At 47.2% G+C, this 16,037-nt stretch overlaps 1 protein-coding gene across 3 annotated transcripts in view; it reads left to right on the top strand.

Annotated features, from left to right (window-relative positions):
- The first annotated feature begins 658 nt into the window (after positions 1-658).
- The window catches only part of ANK1 (ankyrin 1), a 57,181-nt gene continuing 41,802 nt past the window's right edge, over positions 659-16,037 (top strand). For 2 of the 3 annotated variants that reach the window (XM_017732178.1, XM_017732231.1), the window contains exon 1: positions 659-1,632. In XM_017732178.1, coding sequence (XP_017587667.1) covers positions 1,507-1,632 — 126 coding nt within the window. In that variant the 5' untranslated portion in view covers positions 659-1,506. The remainder of the gene's footprint in view (positions 1,633-16,037) is intronic. The other variant, XM_017732189.1, reaches the window with a different exon arrangement.

Here is a 16,037-nt window from a genome sequence, read left to right as displayed (position 1 = left end):
GTGTCTGTACAATTGTTTGCATCTCAGCTTCCTGCCAGTCTAAATAACCTGTGACTGTCGGGTAGTTGCTGAGGAACTCACATTAATCCCTGCTTTGCCATCTTTCAATACAGAGGGACCATTACTGCCTAGAATTTGGGGAGCCAGTTCCAGAAAAGTGCAGCATTTGCAGAGCTTCCACCTGGGTAGATAGTTTTCCCATGGGTGCTTTGCCCCGTGGGTTTGCACCTAGGCAATGTTTTTTCCAAGGGACAAGAACTGAGCTGATAAAGGCAGGGCTGCTCAGAGGTGCCTGAACAGATAAGCACACTTTGCTGCAGGTGATGGTGTGGCCCCCACCAAAGAGCCCACCCCGAAAATCCCACCTGGTTTTATCCTGGCCCCCTCACACACTGGTGCCTTGTGCAGGAACCAAAGGTACTCCTCCAGACCTGACCCCTGGGTACCAGCATGGATTTGTTTGTGCTTTTGGAAGACAGCTGCAGGTGAAATGTAGGGCTGCGTGTGGAGAAGGGATGGCTGACACTCTGGGAGTCTTGCCTAGGTATCCTCAGAGAGGATTTGAGCTCTGGTGATGCCTGGGTGGGCAGGAGCTGGTGGCTTGGGTTTACTTTGCTGCTGCTGTGTAAAGAGCAGACGGAACCCTTCATTTCTGTCTCCACAGCTAAGATCCCTCCCCTCCTCTTGCTGCTCACTCAGTGGAGAGATGCGAGGAGGAAAGGATGCTGCTAAGCTGCACTTTGCTCCAGTACTTGGCACATCCTTTGCAGTATCGGCTGTTTTCTGAGCAGAGATGCTGCCTGCCTGCTAACCGATGCAGCCATTCCCTATTGCTCCCCTTGAAAGAAGATGGAATCGTAACCCAGAGAGTGAGTGAGTGATGCGGCTGCTGCACAGAGACTGACTGGGAGGAAGAAAATTGGAGAGACTGGAATATGTGCCTGCCTCAGCAGCACTGCAGTGGTAAAGCCCCTGACTGAATACGTGCAGGTTACTGTTCTTTAGGCATTGCTACAGAGAACTCAGGAGTCGGATGAAATGCATCGGCCTCCTTTTTCACTGCTTCTCTATTGTCATCATGCATTAATTGCTGGGAGTTATTTTCCTTCCTGTGGCTGACTGCCTGCATCTCTTCGCATACTGCAGGAGAAACAGTGAGGGAGAGAGCACCAATCCAGTGTCCTGTCCCACAAGAAGGCTTCTGCATGATGTGCCAGCGCAGTCAGGGGCTGCTGCAATGGTGCATAGAACCTCTGGAACAGCTGGATTTGGGATTATTAATGGTTTCTAAAGGTGTCCCAAACTGCATCTAGCAACTACGTGGAGACATTGGCTGTCCTTTGGGGCTTACTGACTGCTTTCAATTTTCCTCTCGTTACTGCTTTCACGCTCATCTGGGTCGACAGCATTTGAGTGAGGGGAACATACTTCCTTGGCCAGGAGTCGGAGGGTGCTGCCCAGAAAGTGCAGGTGTGAGCTCTGGAGGGGACTGCAGTCTGACCAGCCATGGCTCAAGCAGCTAAGCAGCTGAAGAAAATCAAAGATATTGAGGCTCAGGCTCTGCAGGAGCAGAAAGAGAAGGAAGAATCCAACCGCAAGCGCAGGAACCGTTCTCGGGACCGGAAGAAAAAGGTCAGTGGCATTGGGGCGAGCAGCCCTATATCCAGGTGTGGTTGTGACAGTGAGTGCTGTTTGTGTTTGGGGGGTGTTGGAGGGTGGGGAGAGAATGACAGAGGGGCAGCCTAGTCTCTGTACAAACCTGTGTGCAGTCAGCACAAGAAACAGTCTGTCAAACAGAGGACAACTTTTGGGACCAGAAATCTGCTGTTTACCCTGACAGCTTGCAGGGAGTGGGGGGAGGGAGGGAGCACGGATATAAAGAAGCCTAATGAAGGGGAAAGGGAAGTGAGGGGTTTATCAAGGCAGCTTAATAGACTCACTCAGCCCAGTAACAGATTTGATCTCTAAGATAAAATTGCTGGTTTCTAGCTTCCTTCCATTTCCCACAATCGCTTTTTGCGTTCAGAGCTAAGGGACAAGAGACCCCCACCCGTTTCTCTCGTGAAGGACTAGTGTTTATATCCACTCTCTCCCTTGCTTAATCTGCACCAGAATACTGAAACCAGGGCATAGCGGGAGCAGACCCCTAACAGAGAAGGCATGTTTGTGCAGAGGACTGTGGGTTCTGCTGCTCCTGGGGGCAGGCTATATTTGTGCATGGGACGTGGGTCATCTTTCCTTGCTGGCAGCAGGTGAGGAGGATCAGGGGCAATGAAGAGGTGTCTGTCCCTTCTGCTGACACCAACATGCTGGAGCCTGGGGTCTGCCAGCTGTTTCGAGCTGTAGCTCCTCTCTGGAAAGTCACTGCCAGATTTTTCTTGCTTCCAGCTTCCTGCAGGAGTGGGCATGTTGCTAAGATAGCTTTGCTGCCCCTTGAAGACCTCTTGAATCTGAATGTTCTTCTCACAGGAGGGTCTGAGGGTATATGTGCTATGCACCAGTGCAGAAAGGCAGTGAGGAGAGAGGTGAAACCAAGGATAATCAAGGGTATATCTGATAGGAGGTTATGACACAGGAATTCTTAGGTGGGCTCCTCCTCTGCCTTTACCCAAAGAGCTGGAGACTTCCATGTGCCTCTGTGAGCAGGAGCCTCACAGCAGAGCTTTGCTGTTGGAGCGTCTTAGTAGCTGGGCCCTGAGAGTACTGAGGAGTCTTGCTTTTCTTAAAGCTAGGCCGGGACAACCTGGAGAGGTCTGTGTCCACAGAGAGCAGCTCATCAGGGGGAGATCAGTGGACACATCAGGACAGATGTGAGGTGTGCAGGCAGCAGCTGGGGAGTTGGATATGGGGGTCATTCAGCTGCCACACTGTCGTGTCAGATGCCTCCTTCTCCAGTGATAATAATTGCTCGGTGCCTGCAGGTCCAGGACTGTTCCCTGCAGTACTTATACTGGAAGCTGATGGAGCAACTTGCCTCTCACATTGCCAGAGAGCTGTAAAGGGGATCTTATGTGAAGAACCACCAAATCAGGTCATTCTTCTATTGGGCCAGCTCTCTCTTGTTAGCCCCTGCCCCAAAGCCTCAGTGTCTCTAGTGATAGTGCTTTTCCTGTACAAGTCTCCTCGGGGCCAAGCAGAGGCGTACCAGGATGTATTGGAATTTCTCATTCTGTTTTGCTGCAGCAGTTGTGGGGGTTTGATTTGTGTTAGGTCAGTGTCTCTTAGTGCCCTGTGAGCTTGCATGGGACTCGTGTCGTGTCCATGCCAAAGGCCCTTGCACCGGCTGCTGGAATATACTGAAATCACTGTGGTGTCATTGGCTCCTTCTCTTCCTCTGCCAGTGCCTTCCAGCTGTATCTTGCTTTGTAAAGCAGACACAGGCTCTTTGGGGCAGAGACTGTTCATTCACTTGATGTTTGTACAGTGCAGGGTATCAGTGTCTTGTCTTTCTGGTTGAGCCCACCAAGCATAGCTGCAGTGAAAGTTAGTAGAGGCATGACCTATGATCCAGGGAAGTCCTAGCATGACATAAAGCAGAGAAGATGGCCAGAATGAAGGAGATGACGACCTCAGAAGAAATTTCTTCTCATCCCATGCCATGTGAGCTGCTGTTATGAGCTGTTATGTCTTCAGTTTAGTATCCTTTAGCATTTCCTGGAATTTTTGTGTGGTTGTATGTGTCCCATGAACAGCACGGTTGTATCCTGCAAGAACCTTGTATTCTGTGATACTTGGAGTCAGTGAGTTCTGTTATTTAATGCTGTGTAGCCCAAAAACCTTCTCCTTGGACCATGATTGTATTTGTTGCTTTCCAGTTTCCATAGCAATTTCTTGGGTTTTGTATTAAGTGCATGTAACGATAACCTGATTGACCTTGTACTGTCCATTTTTGTGCTCTGTACCTCTTGTTTGTCTCTTGGCACAAGGACGGTCCAGATGTATAACCTTGTCACTCCTCCATTATTCCCTGCACCCAGCCTTTGTAACTCAGGATGATGACAGCTGAGCTTTCATTTAACAGGGGCTGCATCAAGGATTTAAGGAACAGTATCTTGTCACTCATCTGTGCTCCCTGTCCAGCCCAGGCATACTTGTGCTTTGGGTGGAGCTGTCACATGAAACAGCCAGGCATGTCCTGAAGAGTGTTTCTGCTCTGTGTGTTCTGCAGGGTGGCTGGAGGTTGTCTCAATCTTAGGATGACCCCAGAGAGCAAGCGTTCAAGAGTCCTGTGTGTTCCCACATTTCGTGCAAGTGCTGAACTGTGAGGACTTACCAGGGCTGTGGCATGATGTGTTAATGACTTCTGAGGATGCCCTGCAGACAGGAGGTGTGACAGAGAGCAGACGTGAGCAAACGAGAGTGTGAATTAACAGAAGTTCACTGCCATTAGAGGATCTGCCAAGCGTCATCTGGGTTGGCTTCTTGCTGTTCCTGCTTCAGGATCCTAGCTTCAAATCTTTGTGCATTTTCCTTAGATGGGCAGTTTACAGGGGACCAGAGCCATTCTGTCATTGCTGCAGCGCTGCATGTGGAGTTTCTGATGTGGCCATCTGCACTGACAGGGAAGTAGTGATTGACAGGAATGATACCTGTGCTTTGGATGCAGCTATATGTCTCTTTTTTGTGGTTTTGAGAGGCAGTCATAGTCAAGAGCACTTCCTTCCTTTCCCTGCAGATGTGGTAAGGCTACCTCGGCAGGAAGCCCTCACTGGGAAGTCATGCAGAGCGCTTCAAAGACACAGTCCTGTCTTTGCCAGGGTCAGTGGGCAACAGCAAAACACATTGTGGAAAAAAAATGTTCCAATGCTGTTTATGAGGCAGCTCTCTAGCTTGTTATATGAACACAGTTATTGAGTCCTTTTTGAGTTGCATGTGACTTATTGTAGTTATGTATTAAAGATAGAAAACAGACCAAATGCCTTGCCAGGAAATCTGGAAGTGTTGGCAGAGCTCACCAAATGGATTCTTAGAAAGGGCCCAAACGCCCAAACCGTCCAACCCCCAAACTGGGGCCCAGAGGACTTGGATTGCCCTTTGTCTCAAATATACATGTACAAGCAACTTGCAGCTGTACCAGGTGAGCTGTACCCACAATCGATGGCTGATGGCATTGTAACCTGACGTGCTTTGACTGAGACTAATAAATAAGTTAGTACTTCTATGAAAATCTTTCTTCCTATTGAAGTGTACTTATTCTGGTACTAAATTCAGCCAAATATATAGTCAAGCATAAACAGGGGCAGACACCTTCATCTGCCTCTCTCCAAAGATGCAGATTCCAGCTGTGCTTCTCAGTGGGCATACAGGATCCATGGAGCAGGAGGCTGGAACCTCTAAAATGTCTATGACAAGAATTCTGTGCAGCAAATAGCAAGAGGACTTGAATAACAGCAGCAGTGCCAATAATGTCCAAAGAACTCATCAAGTGCACATGAGAGAGGATACTCTGTCTGTGTGCAGCATAACCGGGGCTACAGTATTAAATAGCAATCCAACCAAAAGCTTGAAGGGAAATTCTTATGATGATTCCTATCAGTGTTTAAATTATTAGTATGAAAGATGCGATACATCCTCTGGGAACATTCAGAACAAACTTTGCTTGGGCATCTAAAGAACAAATGAGCAAAGCTGCCTGAATTTACCACTTTCTTTTTTAACTTTTTTTTACTTTTTTTCCTGATGGGGGCGGGCAGGGAGGATACAGTGAGGAACGAACCTCTTTTCTCTTTCTGCTTCTGCCTACTTTCTTTGTCTCTCAAGTGTTCAAGGGTAAGACAGTCTCTTGTTATGGATTTGTAGAGCATCTCCCACAATGCATTCTTGAATCGTAAGTGCTTCCTAATAAGAAACTCCCTGCATAAAACTCCTTGGCTTTTTTCTAGTTGATAGTTTCCTGGAAACAGCATGCAGACCAGCCTGAAGGCTCATGGATCTCCACAGCACAGTCTGGCACCCATCCTTAGTGCAGTACTGCTTCTGCATGCAGCAGCAGGAAATGTTTTAGTGCTCAAGATTACACACTGAAATACATCCTGCCAGGAGAGGTTGGGAGGGTGCTTTGGAAAGGGGAGACAGGAAATTTGTGAGAGTGGGTTTGAATTATGTGGGACAGCAAGAGCAAGGTGTTTCCATTTGGCAGGAGCTCTTCCATTTGGCAGAGAGCTTTTCCTCCAGCTGGAGAGAAATGGTGGGAAAGGGCTAAGGGAGGACAGAGGATCAAGTGACCCCCTTCCTATATTCTAGCATGGATAAGGGATAAATGTGGGCAATTAAATGGCTGATAACAACTGTCAGAAGAAACTCCAAGCTGAGGTGTGTGAGGTGACTTGGCAGAGGCAGCACTGAGATGATTGCGGCGACATGGAGGATGCTGATGAGAATGCTTTTTACATGGATGAATTTTTCCATCCTTAGGAAGCTAGGTCATGTGGTAACTAGATCAAGTCAGGAAGGGTTTGGACCAACAGCCACAAACTCAATCAGACAGAGGAGCAATTGCAGATGATTCCTTAGAAGGACAGTTGAACAGTCATATAGGGTGACCATGCTTGTGCTTGTTGTGTGACAAGCAAAAGAGGTCACTCAATGACTGTTCACTGATAGGGTGTATCAGGGTGGTCTGAGCTAAGGATTCTGAGGTAGAAAATCAAGACACCTCTGTCAGAATTATGCAATAAGCACATGAGAAACTGGGGTGAGAAATCGCTGCTGGAGTGCTGCCAAGGAGCAGCCACTGGGTCTGTTCTCTCTGCTCCCCTGCATCCTTTCAAATGGCTGTTACTTTGCAGCAGCCTTCAGCTTGCACTGGGTTTTGAGAGGATGCAGAGAAAAGAATGATGAAGAGAAGGAGGGCAAAGGATTTCAGCAGACCCAGCTGCAGATGGCTCAGAACATCCTCATGATAACTGGACTTCTGAGCTCCACTGTGTCCTGCTCCCATGGATATCTGGCCACCGTACCATCACTGGATTAGGCTACTGAGATTCTTGCATTCAGTGGCAGTAGCTCCTGCCAGAGAGGTGACGTGGCTGGCTGTCAGCCACCTGGGTCTTCAGTAGCTGCTGGGAGCTGTGCTGGTATCTTACCTGCAAGCTGGAGCTCATCAGCAGGAGAAAGGACCATGCCGCCTGCAGAGTCTCAGAGCACAAGAGCTGCTTTGTCTCCTTTCCCCGTGATGGGGTGGGGTGAACAGGAGTGGAATATGGGCATCTGGATGTGGGGGATGTTGGGTAGGAGCAGAATCCGCTTCTGCAGGGATTCGCTGGTGGGAGAAGGCACTGGGGGGATGTTGGTGCTGTTCTGCACTGCTGCTCTGCAGGCTCTTAAATTATTCAGGTAATAACAGCATCTGAATGTGCTTGGTGAGCCCGCTGTGCTGAAATGAGGTGAGCAGTATCTGAAACCTTGTAGCATTCAGAAATCTGTTTCGGGAGCAAGTTATTTCAAGCTGTGCCCTGTCCCCTGAGCCTGGCACCTTGGCCAGGACGTCTGCGCCAGGAGGCCACTGGCTGAATGCAGGGATGAACCCTGAGTAAATGCTTTCAGGAGGGTGATCACGAAGGACGGTGTCTTCGTAAAAGTCCTGCACATGGTAGCCTGGTGGGCTTAGTCTACCCACCGTAGAAAGCCACCTGCAGTGTGGTGAAGCTGAGGTGCAGCAAGGTAGATCTGAGCTCAAAGGAAAGCAGATTTACAGAGTGCTAAAATTAGAAGTTTAGTCTAAATTATGCTAATTTGTTTTAATTGTCTATGTGTGTCAAGGTTCTTCAGAAATGTAACCTCTCTGTGGTGGTCTGGAAAGGTGCAGCATCACTGGTGGTGTGATGAAAGGATGGATTAAGGATGGTAGATATTTCTGGGTTCCCTGGCCTACTTACATCTTTCTTGCAGTCCTAACCCCAGCTCTCAAAATGCCATGAGGGTAGGTTCTGAAAGCGTTAGCTCTGGATTGAATAGGCCAGATGGTTTTGTTAAAACCTTTGATGAGCAGAGGGCAGCTTCCTAGGTGCAGGGAAGTTTCTGGCACCTTCTCCCTCTAAGGCCACTTCGCAGCATGACAGAACCATCCGAAAATTCTCAATTTTCTTCCACAGCTGATTATGTCATGTTTTGAACCTCAACTCTGCAAGCAGCAGCAAAAAATTCAAGCTCCCTTCCTATTTGCAAACCAGATTTTGCTGACTGGGTGAAATGTTAAGCCAGAGCCATACATCTCTGTGTAGGGGCTGCAAGTGTAGGGGACTCTGTTAAATCTATGGCTTCAAAATGTTGCATCCTCAGTGAAAAATCTATAGCAGAGACAAAGCAGCAGGTATTCACTGAAGTGTCTTGGGAGGCGGAAGGAGAGAATGCAGCAGCAGGAGAGCATTTAGAAAACAGACGAGGTTTCTATATTTGTGCAGAGATGAGGAAGGAAGGAGAGAGTGTGCGCGCGCATGTTTGTGCCTGTGTGGCCAGGCCACCAGGAAGATTCCTGTTCAAGAGAAAACGTACTCCAGAAAGACAGCAAGCAGAAGTGAAGGCTATGGTCCTTCACTACACTGTGGTGACAGGACTTTTAGGGTTTGTGGGGTGCATTCATGTGCCTATGTTGGAACTTTTAAATGGGAAATGCAGGGAACAGCATGATGAAACCCTTCGGAGAATATAAACTATGTTTGATTTTTTAACCAGTGTGATAGTTTCTGCAAAGGATTAATAAATATTGTCACCTTCTTACAGTGTCATTTCTCCAGCAAACTAAGGTGTCCAGATACTCTGCAGGAAATGCTGTGTATTGAGTCCATTTAGTTCCTTCATTGATGCCATGCCTGGAATGAGGAGCATTGTGTCTTTTCCAGGACTTGCTCATTACAACACCAATCAAAGAATAAGATAAATACTGTAAGAGAGTGCTGTTTGGTGGGTGTGACAGGTGTGGGGTGAGTGAAACACAGGTTCAGCTTTAACAATACACTTGTCTGTGTACCAAGCTCTTTATTCCATTTATCTGAATATGGAGCGAAAGAGTAAAAGGTCTTTCTTTGGTCTGACTAGAAATCAGCTGTGTTGATTCACAGTCATCACTCTGCTGATGACTGAAGTGTGAGCTTTTACTGTGTGCTATAACCATATGCATACGTCTTGTAGGTTCTCAAACTGATGTTTGAATCAATAATATTCTACTGTAAATGCTTTCCATGGATTTGATTATAATAGTAAATAGTATGTCCTTAAATAAGATGCTAAACATTAATAATCCCTTGTTCTTGACTTGTGAATCTCTGTGTGGAGTTTCTCTTATTTTGGAGTGGTTTTTTATTTATTTCGCCTCTCCATTTCCCTTGTGGTGAATGAAAGTACTCAGGCTGACAGTGGGAACAGGGAGTGGACTAGAAGGAGGTGGTGTGCTAGAGAGTTCTAAGAAAGGTAAATCTTACTGAATTGGATTTTGATGTTAGAGTTGCCTTTACTGCAGTGGGGAGTGTTTTAGTTCTTCCCATCTTTAATGCTGAAAGAGAAGTTGCATCTGTGGGACACTGGCTATGGCACGGGGAGGTTTCAGCGCTAGGAGATGCCTGCGTGGGATCAGTATTTGTCCTGAAGGCTTTAATTTTCTATGCTTTTTCATTCTTCAGCTCTTTTCCTGGCAGAATCATCTTAGCTCACAGTGACAGTAGGTTTGGTCCAAGCAAGAATTGCTCAGTGGAGCATGGCATGGCAGCTCTCTTTACACGCAGCTTGGACGTGCCACTGCACTGATGCATAGCAATGTGCTCCTGTTAAAGAGCAGCACGGTGGTCAGCAGGCTGACCCCCTTTCTGTGAGGACTGGGAAAAAATGCTTCCTGTCAGCCTGCCGTCAAATGGCTGTGGAGCTGAGGTTGCAGTAAGAGGAGCTGCAGTATCACAGGGCAAGAGTATAAAATATCTGTTGCCCACCAGTACTGTATCAGCAAAACTGCTTTCAAAACTTGTGAACTCATCCCTGCCAGTGGTGAGATTTGCTTCTCAGACCTGTCCGGGAAGTCCTCCAAGGTCAGCAGCAGTTCAATAAGGCATAGAGAAAACACCTTCTTTCCATTCCAAATGTGAGGCAACAGCATTTGCTGTCTCCTGACAACATTTCACAGGGATCAGCAGCACTTGCCTACAGGGCCTCTCTGCACAGTGCGTGGCACCACCATCATCTTCAGCAGAGGGTCAGCGAGGGACATTTATTCTGCCTTTCCTGTATAGACAGACACTGGGAGTAAATTGCAGATATTTGGGAAGAGGAGCTGACATCTTTCACTAATTCACTTTGCTTTAAAGTCATGCCTTGGAGCTAAGAAAACTGTGAAGACACTTGGAGCAGCTGATTGAGAGACTCTGCTCACAACTGCAGTAGTGATGCAACTTCCTCATGAAACTTGGAGGTAAGGTTCATCACTGAGAAGGGACATTGCTTATTGAGAGCTTTAGTCTGAACAGACTTTTTGTCTCTGCAGAGGTGGTGTGTTTTTTGTCTGTTTTGTTAGGAATAAATGCAGCATTTTCCCTGGAGAAAGTGCACAGTAATAAGCTATGAACCTGTAGTTCGTTCTTGACAGTAAGAACCTGCTGTAAAACACTGAGAAAAAGAAAAGAAAAAAGATCAGAAGAGGAAGAGGCTTCAGAGTTTCCTTTACTGTTCTTTGGAGATTTCTGGAGAAATAAACAAACACCACAAATGAAGCAAGTAACATGATTTTTGTCCTCTTTCTGGAGCTGCAGCTGCTGCAGTCAGCTCTCCAGCCTCAAGCTGTCTTCTGTATACTGCCAAGCTTTGCCAGCAGGTTGCTGGGATAATATTAGGCTTTTTTAATGACAAAGGGTGCCAGGAAAATAAATATATAATTTTTACATTTAAGTTAAAAGAAGTATATGACATGCCAGCGATCTGACTGGGAGGTGCCATGAAACAACAAAGAATCAAGGAATCTCTTTAAGTGCCCAACCATGAAAACAAGGACCTAATTTTGGCTATGTTTTTAAAGACCAGCATGAATAAACATGCATGCAAACATGTTTGGAGGATGTTATGCCTCTGAAGAGGCACTAAGGGTTGCAATAAAGTAGGAGGACAGAGTAAAATGCTGGAGGCTTCCAGCAGGCCCGTGTTCCAAACCATGGTCAGCAGGTAACACAGCAAAGCAGCTGTAATAGAACTGGTACTCTCACATATCTGCCACAGTGGGCATCCAAGCCAAAATGGTTTCTCAATGTCTGCCTGCTGGCAGGTGAAAATGGCTCGTCTTTTCTGTTGAAAAGAACTTGAAGGAGCCAAAAGAGGAAATAATAGGATTTCTTTACTGTTTAATTCCATTCACAGACAAGCACAGCCTTAGTAGTCTTAATCTGTAAAGCAGATACGTAGGCTCCCTCAAGAAGTTAAGAGGAGGAGATCTAAAGTTTTAGGTTGAACTGCTTTGTGAGCATCCTCTATAGTTGCTGTCAAAGATGCTATGATACTTTTCACAACAAAGTGTTTGTGTGGGTGGATTGACTCTTCTGTTCAGCAAAAATCTTTCTTAGGTAATTGCATTCTGTTTCTTTGGAGCCCCTTGTTTCCCCACCTCCTGGAGTTCTCTGTAGCATTTCTGTGGTCTGCTGAAGGCTACCTCCTCTTACTCTGCATATGGGATCGCTAGTTTAGCAAGAGGGCAAAAGAATACAAGGAAACTTTGCAGCTGTGGAGTAGGCTGAATCTTAAAATGAAAGTGGTGGGAATGACAGAGTGCAGGACACATGTTCTCTATGTAGAAGAGAGACTACTCTCTGAAGTAGGAAACTACTTCAGGTTTCTGTGTTTCATATTGTAAAGTAAGTTCCCTCAGATATTTCAAGTCTTCCTCTCTGCCCCCACACTTCAGAGCTTCTTGGCTTATACTGAACCACCCTGACCTGGCGGCTCAGTAAGGTAGGTGGATGCAGGGTCGGTGTCAAGCATTTCCTGGCACTGACAGCACTGGTTTTTTGCAAATCCTCAGGGAATCATAGTGCTAAATGCTACAAAATGTTAATTTTGTAAGGTAAGCAATTGTGCAGTCGTAAGCTCAGAGGTGTCCTTGCCATGCAGGGGATCTCTGTGCGCTGCTGGAGAGAGGATCAGGCAGCCAGCTCCTCCTGTGGTTGGCACAACTTGTGTGTCACGTGGAATTACTTCCTCCTCTCTGCTGGGATGCAAGAGAAGATAGGGACTGCGTTGTGCTGCATCTTACTTGGCTCTGCTGGCTGTTCTAGCTGTTCATCCCTTACCAATTCCCCATTAACGGCTCTGGGGCCAGCACTCTCACGGGGCTCGGCTCCCAGCACGGATAACATGGAGTACCAGCATCCTATTTTTATCATTAGGGGAAGGGGGATTTTTTTTTTTTTTATTAATAACCCAAATAACGCTGTGAAATAGCACTTGTCTGACCTTAAATATTAAACTCCCTTAAGTGGGTGAGCTGGGGCACAGAAACAGCAGCGTGCTGGTAGTGATGGGCTGTGGAAGAAGATGAAGTGGTGCTGGACATCATTAATACTTTCTCCCTGGAGGGCCTTCCCTCTTCAGGGCAGCCAGGTGCTCTTCCACGCAGCTCCCCAGCTTCCAAATGGCATTTTTCACACTTTAAACATTTTGCACGCTTTGAGCAGATCTGAACATCAAAGGCTGGTGTATCCTGGCTCTGGCGTTACCATGGCAACAGCAGCTGAGAGGATTTGGATGTTTCTGGGATGGGATTTTGCTGCTGGGTGTGTTGGGCAGAATGGGGCTGCTCTTCTCACATCACTGCCATTGTGGGCACCATGCTCTGTGAGGCGATGGCCTGCCCCCACCCAGGGGTGGTGCAGACCTCTGTGTCTGAACTGCTCACCTCAGCTCCCTCCAGTCTGGGAGAGGAGGAGGGGATCCTTCCTGTGCTATGCCACATGTGGAAGTAGGTCAGCTGAATTGTACCCTTAGATGTGCTCGTTTCTCTCTGCTGGCTCTCCAGGGAGCAGAGCACGGAGCCCTGCTTCAAGCGTTGTCTCTGTAGGAGCCCAAAACTGCTTCAGTGAGCCTACCCTTGGGATGTTGGCCTCAGATGCCTCTTCCATCCCCCTTCAGCTCCAGATATGCTGGATACGGTGGATTTCCAGGAGTGAACATAAAGCTGAGCTTTAAACACTGTGAAAATATGATATTGGTCTGGTTGGGTAGTGTGCTAGAGCAGCACAGTCAAGGGGCTGCTGTTGATCCTCACGGTGAGTCTGTCAAGCTGTGCGGCCTGGGCAAAATGCCGCATCCTCCTCCTTGTGTGCTGTAAAATGGCCCCTGGAAATTCATTGCTGTTCTGTGAACATTACTCATTTGGGTGACTCTAGCATCTCCAGCCAATATCTGCTGAGGGGACAGGCACGTGTGTGACTTACTTGGACATGCACATAGCAGATGCCCTTTGTGGGAGAGGGGGAGTGGGGGGTGGTGTGTGTGTGGAGATACGCACTTGAGACAGATGGGTGGTTTGATGAAGGAAAGCAGGTAATTCTGAGCACCCTGCCTATTCCTTGTGCTGTCACAGCAATAGACAACCCTCAGACTTGTGATCTCAGTGCTGTTGTCCTCTGCATACTACAGGAGAAAATATTTTGTCAAACTGCCTGAACATGACAGAGCAAGATCATGTTAGTGCAGACTGTGGTATTTAGGTACAGTGCAGACCTCAGAGACTGGGTGGCTGAGAATAAAGGTACACTGAAAGTGTGGGGCAAGATCTGAGTTCTGGCTCTCTGGCTTAATGCTCAGGAGCAGAGCAGACTTCTTTCCAAGAGGAGCAGAGTGCAGCCTGCCAGGTGGGACTGTGCATTCATCTTTTCTCACAGGAGGTCAGTCCCTGCTGCCTCCAGGCATGCACTGCAGCCAAGTACTGGAAATCTCTTGGTTCTGAGATTCCCAAACAGGCATAACATTTTAGGGGTCTCTCAGTTACCTGTAATCTTGCAGTTACAGCAGGACCAGTGGATCCAACAGGATCAATAGCTGGGGTGGATTAACTGCAGCCTGCGAAGAGTCTTATTACATCTTTCAGATTGGTGCCTGTCTGAATGAAAGCTGAAATCTGCACCATGATCAGTAATTAAGAAGTGATCTGCCCTTGGCCCATATTGTGGGCATAATGCCAAATTCTGAGTTCCCGGAACTGGGGATTTTCAGATTCAGGCTGAGTTAGGTGATGCTTTTTGCTCCCAGAACTGCCTGGTCTTCAAAAGAGGTCAAACGGTAGGTGAGATGTGTTCTGGTCCACTGGATAAGAGAGCTGGATGCAGAGGCTGAACAATTTTATCTGTGCAGATATCTTCTTTGCAGCCAGGATAGCACAGTACAAAGCCATAGCATAAACAATGGGACATGAATATTCCTTTCCTTTGGGAGCTCTGCATCTCTTTCATGTCTTCACTCTGAGAATCTGACTTTCTGAGTTTTTATGCTTGAATAAGTATAAATAAGATAAATCAGTGTGATGACATTTTCAGTTGTGTTGCCTGGCTTGTTCAAATGATGAGTAAAAAGAACACTTGATAAGTTGTGGCAAGATGCCAGAGAGGCACATGCTATGAAGCTGTGTGTCTGCTCAATATGTGTGCAGGGAGGGGCAAAAGGCTGCTGAAACATCTTGGTTTGGGGCTCAGACTGCTTCCTCTCCAAGAACTAAATTGTGATTGTGCTGGTACAAGGCAGCTATCTCTTGGAGTAAGAGAGCAGTCTGCTTCATCTCCAAAATCATGCCAAAATCGTGCAACAGTGCACAGTTCAAGAAATGCAATCTTAAGAAGATCTATTAAATTTGTATTTCTGAATTTCCTTTGGGAATCTCACAGATTAGATAGTTCTGAACTGATAAATGACCACAAAATGGTTTCTTAGATCAGGGCTATGACAGGAAGAGATTTCTTATTTCTAATAGCTGCTGAGCTTCGCAAACGCAGTCCATTGGGTTTCTTTTCATTTGTTCTGTGCTTCTGCGTGCCGGTTTTTAGACTGATTTGGAGAGAAGTACCTGTAAATTGGCTTCCCCTCTGTCCCCCCAACAACAAAGGAGATGGAGAGGCAGCTAGAGAGCAAGGGCTGGAATATTTGTGTACAGCAAATCTTTGTCCCCCTCCCACCACATCACATTGCACAGCTCCTCCTCAGATGGAAAGGTGAAGAGCAGATGGACTTCTCACTCTGTTGCTCATGGCTGATGATTCCAGCACTTTGGAAACTGAGCATCACCTGTAAGAGAGGTAAGGCACCAGTGGCACCTATGGACTTCCTGTGAAGTCACAAAACACCATGCCAGAAGCCACAAACACCACAGGAAAGCAAAGCCTCAGGTGTATTATGTTCTGTGGGCTGCCTGCTCTGAGCTGCAGCATCTATCTCAGCTCTGCAGAGCATCCTTATCCGCTTATTTATGCCTGCATCACTGCTGCTCTCTCCCAACAGGAAGAAGTGGCCTGACAGCGCCGCTGTTTTTCTGTGTACCTGCTGTTATCCATGGCTGGGCAGCAGTAGCAGAATTGCTAAACATTTAAATTATTCAGCTTCTGTTGTTGACTCAGCTTTTAAACTACATTGACATTTCCTGAGATAACAGCTTGCTGACTGGAACCTGGGAGCCTGGCTGGTCCTGGGAGCCTCAGCAGGAGCACAGGGAGCATTTTCCTCTCTAAGGAGAAAGGGGACATGCTGGAGTAAGGTGAACCCGTGTGTATCCATGTCCTTGCACCAGGAGGGTACTGCAAGTGCTCAGGGAGGAGCTGCTCCCTTCAGTGACTGCAGCCCTGGACTCATCCTGGCATCATTTCTCAAGTGGCTGACTTCAGGAACGGCTGTGTTTCCTTCCCTGGGCAAAGGCACATACAGCTTCCTCAAAACATTAAATAGTCTTACACTATTTACTCTTCTCCAAGGTAGTGTGTTTAAGGTTCTCTGCTGCACACATTACACTCCTCATTCCCTTAAATGAAAGGAAGAACAGCTGAGGACAGACTGGCAGGAGCCCACAAAAGACCCGGGCTGGGTGT

The sequence above is a fragment of the Corvus brachyrhynchos genome, unplaced genomic scaffold (genome assembly GCF_000691975.1).
Source record: "Corvus brachyrhynchos isolate BGI_N302 unplaced genomic scaffold, ASM69197v1 scaffold150, whole genome shotgun sequence".
NCBI classification, from domain to species: Eukaryota; Metazoa; Chordata; class Aves; order Passeriformes; family Corvidae; genus Corvus; species Corvus brachyrhynchos.
This window is presented reverse-complemented; position numbering and strand designations above follow the sequence as displayed.